Raw genomic sequence first — 8,812 nt, forward strand, 5'->3', positions numbered from 1 at the left:
CGCAAGTAATCAGGTCACGATAGGATGTTACAGATCTGCTAGTCTACGCATGCGTCAACTGCAGCCTTGATTGACGCGCGGTACACATGTACGGACGTTGCCTCTGTGTAACGTGTCTGACTGAGAGTCGTGCAGTACAGCGCTAGTAATGATGTAAGACATAGCCTACATAGACACTGAACAGTATTCTCTAGCTAGTGGACCGCTTTCGATTCTGCAATCTGTTTTGCACAGGCTCAGGTGGGAAGCGAGTGCTAGAGATGGAGGCTAGTGTAAGAAGTTGGAATGCGTAAGTTTAGTTATAAATTCACACTTGATGTCTACTACAGTAGTAGCGTTACCATGATGTTAGTAGGGAATCCCAAGACAGTACAGGATCTAGAGTGCATGCATATACGCAATATTAATTAATTAATATAACTTGCATCAAATTGTTACTGTGTGCCAGCCCAAGCAAGGTCAAATAAACAAATACAAAAGCTGCTAAAATGTTAAAAAATCACATGCAGAGAATCAATGGCCAAAGCAATTGCGGTATTGATTGTCCGAGTTCAGAGTTGTGATAGCTAAGAAAGTTGATATTCTGCTGTCATCAATAATTGTGTAGAACCAGATCGAGTTGATTCATTTGTAGGTTGACTGATGCTTCTGGTTAGCAACTTGGCATACTCCATTTTGTCTACTTTGCGGTCGCGATACTTCAGTAGAGTAGGATTGTTGATTAGAGTGTATGCAACCAGCCATCTGTTGCGACTAATTTGTGATCGGTAGGTCAGCAATTGGTTCGAGTCTATGTTGTTTCCCTGCAAGTGAACTGGCCCACGGATTGACACATACAGTCACACTGTGTTTGGATAAAACTAATCACAGTGTTTGCTTACTTTTCTCTGTGGGAGTTTTAATTTGTCTTGTTTTAAGCAGATACAAGAATGTAACAAGATATGGGTTAGAGTAGGACTGTTCCAAAAGAAGGTATCCAACATAACTTCTGTATCCTAAATGATAATAAAATACTTTGATTGTCTCTATCAACAATGTCGTGTGATATACAGACCTGGATCAAAGCCTTCCCAACCACTAGGTAGAGTGCAGCGATCAAGGCGGCCAATAAGTAAAAGACCTAACACAAGTCCTGTAACAATGCGTCTCAGGCAAGAGAACAGACCAATAAGAGCATTGTAGAAAAAAGAGAAGAATGAAACACAATGGAACAAACGCCTGTTAAACCAACATGATACATTATGTGTGTGATGATGCAGTCATTACTAATTGATGGTTGGCAGTGTACCTGTTGGAAATATTCACATATTTTCCATAGTCTGTCAGAAGCACATACTTGGCTAGAAGGAATTGAGCAATAAACAGCAGGATGGTAAATACAATAGTGGGTCTGTACACATTTTATTAGTAACATAATAATCAAGACACTTCAATTCTTTCTTACAAGAACTTGAGTATGAGATCACCAAATGATACGATGTCAAAGAAAAACAAGATTGCTATTGTCAGGAATACAAGAAAGAAGACAAGAAACTGTAAGACAAAGCCTAGACGAAGAATACACGTTGGTTAAATCATGGCGATGACAAAATCAGAAGATGAATTTTTTGCTTACCCCACAGCACATAGCCAATCTGATATCCCGAATATCTCATTGCTGCAGTCTAGTCGGTTAGAATAATTAATGTAATCACAGATTGTTATTAGTGTTGCACAGCAGAACCAGAACATACCACTAGTCCTACTGGTCCAGGCTGTGCTCGAGGTAGAAACCAGCTGTGTCCATGATACAAACGCTTTATATGTTTCCTGCATTGAAATTAATGAGTTTAATCTAATAGACAATTTATTAGAGGTCACAGGTACAAGGTACTAACCTGTAGCAAGCTAGAATATGAACCAAATGAGCAGCTGTGATTAAGGTGGTCAGTGTAGTTGCAGTAAAGTAGCTAGCTATGTAAGAAATTGGATCATCAATTTACCATCAAACATACTCGCAAGCTTATTATTGTCTCACCAGAGATACTGTCAGCAATGAAGTCAACTACATCATTAAAGCGGATTTTAAAAGAATTATCTGCAGCACCTGTAATATTGATCAGGGAGCTTGCTAGATTATTCAAGTTGTTATGGAGGTATATGCCAGCACCAAGGAAAGCCAAAGCCACCTATAAGCAACACAATAAGGTGAGCAACAATTTTATCACAGATCAGAATTATATCTGTCAGAAACACGCTTATTGTATTGAACTTCCTTGCATGCCATGGCAATTAATCAAAAGAGGACTTTATGTCCATGTTGGCATTTGCATTGATTATGCTGAGCTAAGCAAGGATGCACACTTTAGATTGTAGTAGTGAAGTTTGGTTGTTGTACCTCCCATAATGCCACTGCTGCAACTGATATAGTTACCAGCATCCTAGTAGAATACCTGAAAGCTGATTGAATAAGCACAAATTAGATATACTGCATTCCACAAGTAGAGCTGCAGTGAATTTTATTTTTAATTATGCTAGACAGTCGGACATTATTTGAGCATGTTGCACTGTGTGAGCATAGGGTTCTAATAGCTTTTTTTGCTGCATTTTTCTGTGAGTTTGATTTGTTCTATGATGGGCACAGTCGAGGTGCTTTAATTAAACTAACGGTTAGTATTTCATTGGGGCTCTGGAGTTAGATTAGATTGAGAGTCTCCATGGGCTGCTAATCGAGCATGGGGCACAATTTGAACATGAGCTCTATTTGCAGAAATACAGTATAGATTTTTGTACACTACAGCTTGGCAACAACTTACTGGGATCCCAGTGATATCTGATTCTGTTGATAAATCGAACATACCATTTGGACTCCACAGCAGTAGTGTCTTTTGGCTTGCTACAAGAAATGTAATAGTCAATAAGGAGAAGAATTTTAATTTGTTACTTTAATTAAATATTCAGAAACTGAGTATGTTTATTTGAACCTGGAAAGTCTGTGTTTCACATAATGCCATTCAATTGGAACCTCGTCTTGACTAATACTGTAATTCTCCTTGTTGATTGACAGCAGTTCCTTCACTAATTTGTATGCATACCAACAAATAACGTATAATAGGAATAAACTTGGGAGTTCGGCAAGTACCTGCAGAACAAATGGTAATACTAAGTACATATAAGCATATGCAAACAATATTATAAACAGATGCTTACAGTTAGTGCAACTCCATATACTGCATTTTGACATTGTACTTGTATGACAATTTCTAGTGAAAAGCTGTAGAAACGAGGAAGCAATTACCTTCTAATAGTACATTATGTACAAGTGTTGCATTACATTGTGATACTATAGATGAGACCAATGCTGTAGCCAACAAGCTTAACAGGAGCTTCGATTCCAGTTACAATTACAGCATATGAAACCGAGATAAGGAACACAGAAGAAATTGCTCGTAAAGCTAAGAAGACATGTTTTGAAGATTATACAGTATGTATATTCATACAGGTTCAGATCCAGAGGACTGACTACTCATGAAGCAAACTACTATTCAAATTGGTGATTTTTGTTGTTTAGTAGATATCTAATGTACACACTAAAACACTATCAAATAATTGTTAATGACTTCTACAATGCATGCGTTGATTGCATGCAATTTGCCCTTACTCTTTACAATATTGAGGCCCTATCTTGATGTACATGTGATTGGTAAAACCTGTACTATAGCGCAAAATCAATTATCAGTGAAGATCTGCAGTTCAGAAGAAACTACCACTTTAGATGGATATTGTATAATTGCGTGCTTTGTGGGTTTTTTCTCAGATGTGCACAGATAATTCTAATACCATCCATGATACTTGAAGCGAGGGAATTCTACAGAATTTGTTGATTATAGTAAGCTACAACTAGGACATGCATGCTTTTGCTTTTCTTGCTGTTAGAACAATGGGTTGAGAGATACGAATTTAGGTGACACTTAGATAGACAGCTAGGTTGCATACTGAAACAGTTAGCAGTCATTAGAGTATCCAAACAGCTTCTCTCATATCTACAGGTATGCTTTGCTGTCATGCAGTTAATTGCAGCTTGAAAATTAATTCTAGGTCAATGTGACATGTAGGAACTTGCGCAGTAAAACACAGGCAGTACTGTGTGCATGGTTTAGCTCTATCTGCATGCTGTAGACAAATGATTGAAAATTTTATGAAATGACTGATTTGCAAGACGGGCTTGAACCCCTCTGGATCTTGGCCTGCCATTTGTACAGACTATTGCAACTCTAGTACTGGTGGAGATTAATTGATTACTTTGTGTCCACGGTTCAGATCCTGTGAAGGCAATAGCATTAAAAACCAAATTGATGAGACCACCAACCATTGCGCAAAACGCAGCAACGTAGCAATATCGATTAGAGCGGCCTTCCAGCAAATTGGCTGGTCTGAAACAGGAAGACAACAATTCAAAACATGCATGCTCACCATGCAGACTGCAAATCAACAGTCTTCTGCATGAGTCTGAATCTTACATCACTAGTCCTGGTCTTCCATCAAGTACATCCAGCCATAGATTGACCCTCTTTTGCGACAACATGATCAGCAGCATCAACCCAATCTGGGGAAAAACGAACAAACAACCTTCACCGTGCTGGATCGAGTACAATACAAACAACTATCGCAAAGCTTGCTACATACTCCTATGCCTCCAAGTGTGTAGACGAGATCGCCTTCACCCGCAAATTTACATCTACAGAAATTTAGCGAAACTCTAATTAATTAAACACCACACCTCTTGCTAGGCCGGTCGATCTTACAACGCGCTAACTGGCTCCATTGTTGGTGAAATTTGTGAAGAATTTGCCATAGCGGGCAGCATCCAAGGATTCCAAGTGCCTTAAAATTTCTCGAGAACACGATGTAATCCAAACTGCGGTGCAGGTATCCTATCACGTGATGCGAAGTTTCGTGGGCCTTGTCGGCTCACAAGGGACGAAATGCACTTGACGGAGATACACGCAGTCTCTAGTTATGTTTTGATTTATGTTTGTAGGGTCTACTTGCTACATGTTTGGTGTTGGTGAACTGTCGTGCAAAATTATGATCACATCACACATCTGTTTGTACCTGCTCACGTGCAACGGAACAGGAAGTATTCGCCGGTGGTAACTATCAGCACAAGAATGCTCGTATCGTTTACTTACGCCAGTTTGCTGGTTCGGGTTCGAGGTGCACTTGCTGCTGTAGACATGGTAAATTCTACACAAGTTTTGCCAACAGTGGAGCCAGTTAGCGCATTGTAAGGCTGTAACAATCTTGTACACAACTAAGGTGGGTGTTGTTGTGATATTCTTTTGTACAGATGTGAATTCGCGACGGATGGTGATTCCATCTACACATTTGGAGGCATAGGGGTATGCAAGAGGCTTTATTTTGTATCGTACTGTAAATGGAAACTAAATTTAGAATGTTGGTTCGTTTGTTTCAGTGTGGCTTGATGATGCTGATTATGCTGTCGCAAAATAGGGTCAGTCTCTGGCCGAGTGTTCTTGGTGGGAGACCAGGATTAGTGATGTAAGATGTAGACTTGTACATGTACAGACTGTTGATACGCAGTCTATATCTGCACGCTGTGCATCCTTGTCGTTTCTTTTATTTGTTCAGACCAGTCAATTTGTTGGAAGGCCGCTCTAATCGATTTTCCTACATTGCTGCATTCTGCGCAATGGTTGGTGCTCTCATCAATTTGGTTTTTAATGCTATCGCTTTCACAGGATCCGAACCTTGGACACAAAGTACTTTTTGATATCTGGAATATTGATTGCAATGACTTGATAAATCTGACAGACCCAGGATCCAGAAGACTCAGAATTTATTCTCTTAACTTCATGCGGTGTATGCACACTCATTCATTCTAGATTGTGAAGTAGTATGTAGGGTGAAACCAGTCAACTTCTCTCTTTCCCTAATTCACAAGTCCAATTTTTGCTGCGAAACAAACGCACACCAAATGGTAATGTTAATTAATAAATTTACCAAAAGTTGAATGGTGAATTTGCTTCTTAAGCACTCTTCTGGATCCAAGTCTGCACGAGTCTGTATTGAATATGATTGTTATGTTTCTTGTAGCCCTACGAGCAATTGCCTTGGTATTTCTTATCTCAATTTCATATGCTGTTATTGTAACTGGGATTGATGCACCTGTCAAACTTGTTGGCTATACCATTGGTTTGGTCTATAGCATTGTGATGTAATGTAACAATTGTATAAATTGTGCATTGCAGAAGTTGATTACTTTCTACGTTTACAGCATTTCGGTAAATTCTGCCATTGTAGTACAGTGCAATAATGGAATATTTGGAATTGCACCAACTGTAAGTATCTATTTACAGTATTGTTTGCACTTGTTACTACAGTTACTGTAATGCTTTGCCTTCTAGGTGCTTTCTCAACTTCCTTCCTTATTCTTATTGTATCTTATCTGTTGGTATGCATATAAGTTAGTGAAAGAGCTATGTACAATTACACAAAAAGGTTCTGGTTTACCTTTGGATCAACACAGAGTTCCTATTGAATGGAAGTATGTGAAACAAAGAATGTGCAGGTTTGGCTGAACATGTCTAGTTTATGGTTTCTGCACAACGTTTACCTCCTTGATTGTTACATATTTTGTAGGAAGCTAGATGACACTTCTGGCTTGCCCTCTACATGGTATGCTCGATTTATCAATGGCATCAGATATCACTGGGATCCGAGTAAGCTGTTGTCAATACGTGGTGCAGGGGAAACTTTTACAACTGAATTGCTCAATCAGCATTTAGGTACTCTACTAGGATGCTAGTAACTACATCGATTGCAGCAGTGGCATTGTGGGAGGTATACAGTCAAACCACATTACAAGTGGCTTGTTTCTAGCACAAATATATAGACTCTGGTCTGTAGTAAATTGGTGCTCATTTTGTTCATTATTACTGCTTACAGTTGGCTGTGGCTTCATTTGCTACTGGTATACACCTCCATGGCTCCATACATGATCTAGCAGACAGCCTGAAAAGTGCTACAAGCAATGCAGGCCCTAACAATTCTGTAAAGGTGTATTATGATAATTTGGTTGACTTCATTGCTGACAGCATTCCCGGTGAGACAGGAATAAGCATTATATTTCACAGTCGATTGATGGTCTAATTTTGTCACGTAGATAGTTACCTTACTGCAGTTACATTGACCACTTTAATTACAGCTGCCCATTTGCTTCATATTCTAGCTTGCTACAGGTTAGTACCATGTAACTGTGATCTATAACAAAATTATTTATGTAATTGAACTCAGTAATTTTGATGCAGAAAACATATGAAGCGTTTGTATCGTGGAGACAGGTCGTTTCTACCTCGAGCACAGCCCCAGCCAGTGGGACTAATGGTGTGTCTGATTCTGATGTGTAAGACTAATAGCAATGTGTGATAATTGACTGATTATTCTAACCGACTAGACTGCATCAATGAGGTATTCTGGGTATCAGATTGGCTACATGCTGTGGGGTGAGCAAACAAGCTGCATTTTTTGATTTTGTCATCAACGTGTTTTTATTCAATGTGCTGCAGGATTTGTCCTACAGTCTTTTGTCTTCTTTCTTGTATTCCTGGTAATAGAATTTTTGTTTTTCTTTGACATTGTGTCATTTGGTGATCTCGTACTTCAATTTTTGTAAGGAAGAAGTGAATTGTAGTGTGTTTAGATCGTATGTTATGTCTAATACTAATAAAATGTGTATAGACCCACTATTGTATTTACCATCTTGTTGTTTATTGCTCAATTCCTTCTGGCCAAGTATGTGCTTCTGACAGATTATGGAAAATATGTAAACATTTCCAACAGGTACTGCCAACTATTAATAATGACTGTGTCACCACACCCATAATATATCCTGTTGTGTTTACCAGGCGTTTGTTCCATTCTATCTCATTCTTCTCTTTTTTCTACAATGCTCTTATTGGCTTGTTCTCTTGCCTGAGACGCATTCTAACAGGACTTGTGTTAGGTCTTCTACTTATTGACCGCCTTGATCGTTGCACTCTACCTAATGGTTGGGAAGGCTTTGATCCAGGTTTGTAGATCGCATGAGACTGTGATGGTACAGTACTAGTTATATTTGTCATTATTTAGGATACAGGAGTTATGTTGGCTACCTTCTTTTGGAGCACTCATACTCCAACCCATACCTTGTCACGTTTTTGTACTTACTTCGAAGAAAAGATTGTTCTCGGGCTACTGTAGATGAAGGTGAGTAATTGCTCGTGGTTTCATGCAAACTTAGTGTTGTAGTCGTGATCTGGAGTGTTTGTCAGTTGAACTTTATGGTGTGCACTCAAACACAAGCCAATTTTTGAGCTACCGATCAAGGATTACTCGTAACAGATGGTTGGTTGCATACACTTTGATTAACAACCCAAGTCTATTAAAATATCGAGATCATAGAGTAGACAAACTGGAACATGCCATGTTGCTAACCAGAAGCTTCAGCTTGAGTCATGATGCAACCCAGTCTAGATCCACTGAAAAATTGGTTACGACAGCAGAAGATGAACTTGCCTAGTACAACTATGAATTCTGACAATCTTTAGTAGATGTAACTAAGTAAGTTTCCCATTGCAGTTTTTGCATTTAATTTTTGAACTCTAAGCCAACATTAAGGAAAGGTGATTTGCTAATGGTTTACTTTGAATTTAGCAAGCATGCTCAGGAGATCAGGCTTAATGTTTTAGAGGTAAACAGTTTGGCAACAGTAAAGAGATATTTGTAATTACAGGTGGTTCTGAACAAATTATCCACTTGCCAAGTTTGTGTG

At 38.9% G+C, this 8,812-nt stretch overlaps 2 protein-coding genes and 1 long non-coding RNA gene across 4 annotated transcripts; 2 read left to right on the forward strand and 1 right to left on the reverse strand.

The window, feature by feature from the left end:
• The first annotated feature begins 65 nt into the window (after window positions 1–65).
• On the forward strand, window positions 66–3,421 carry LOC134192686 (uncharacterized). The gene is made up of 4 exons (XR_009971963.1): window positions 66–153; window positions 235–289; window positions 2,021–2,187; window positions 3,329–3,421. It is a non-coding gene; the product is annotated as an uncharacterized LOC134192686 (long non-coding RNA).
• LOC134192682 (stimulated by retinoic acid gene 6 protein-like) lies at window positions 297–5,021 on the reverse strand. 2 transcript variants are annotated; one of them, XM_062661438.1, is made up of 18 exons: window positions 4,785–5,021; window positions 4,666–4,717; window positions 4,500–4,585; window positions 4,282–4,412; window positions 3,314–3,434; window positions 3,190–3,253; window positions 2,964–3,121; window positions 2,796–2,875; window positions 2,378–2,439; window positions 2,018–2,168; window positions 1,878–1,953; window positions 1,734–1,809; window positions 1,616–1,664; window positions 1,445–1,547; window positions 1,289–1,390; window positions 1,055–1,218; window positions 882–995; window positions 297–814 (listed from the first exon to the last, which is right to left on the reverse strand). In XM_062661438.1, the coding sequence occupies exons 1-18, from the start codon at window positions 4,844–4,846 to the stop codon at window positions 567–569; spliced, it is 1,899 nt and encodes a 632-aa protein (XP_062517422.1). In that variant the 5' UTR covers window positions 4,847–5,021; the 3' UTR covers window positions 297–566. The 2 variants fall into 2 exon arrangements, with proteins under 2 accessions (XP_062517422.1, XP_062517423.1); XM_062661439.1 differs by lacking the exon at window positions 4,666–4,717 and having other exon boundaries at window positions 4,760–5,020.
• Window positions 5,022–5,066: 45 nt separating this feature from the next.
• LOC134192681 (stimulated by retinoic acid gene 6 protein-like) lies at window positions 5,067–8,791 on the forward strand. Its single transcript, XM_062661437.1, has 18 exons — window positions 5,067–5,266; window positions 5,330–5,381; window positions 5,456–5,541; window positions 5,632–5,762; window positions 6,097–6,217; window positions 6,278–6,341; window positions 6,408–6,571; window positions 6,643–6,722; window positions 6,782–6,843; window positions 6,949–7,105; window positions 7,166–7,241; window positions 7,311–7,386; window positions 7,457–7,505; window positions 7,569–7,671; window positions 7,741–7,842; window positions 7,908–8,071; window positions 8,131–8,247; window positions 8,313–8,791. The coding sequence occupies exons 1-18, from the start codon at window positions 5,151–5,153 to the stop codon at window positions 8,558–8,560; spliced, it is 1,968 nt and encodes a 655-aa protein (XP_062517421.1). The 5' UTR covers window positions 5,067–5,150; the 3' UTR covers window positions 8,561–8,791.
• The last annotated feature ends 21 nt before the right edge of the window (window positions 8,792–8,812 follow it).

The sequence above is a fragment of the Corticium candelabrum genome, chromosome 16 (assembly GCF_963422355.1).
Source record: "Corticium candelabrum chromosome 16, ooCorCand1.1, whole genome shotgun sequence".
Taxonomy (NCBI): domain Eukaryota; kingdom Metazoa; phylum Porifera; class Homoscleromorpha; order Homosclerophorida; family Plakinidae; genus Corticium; species Corticium candelabrum.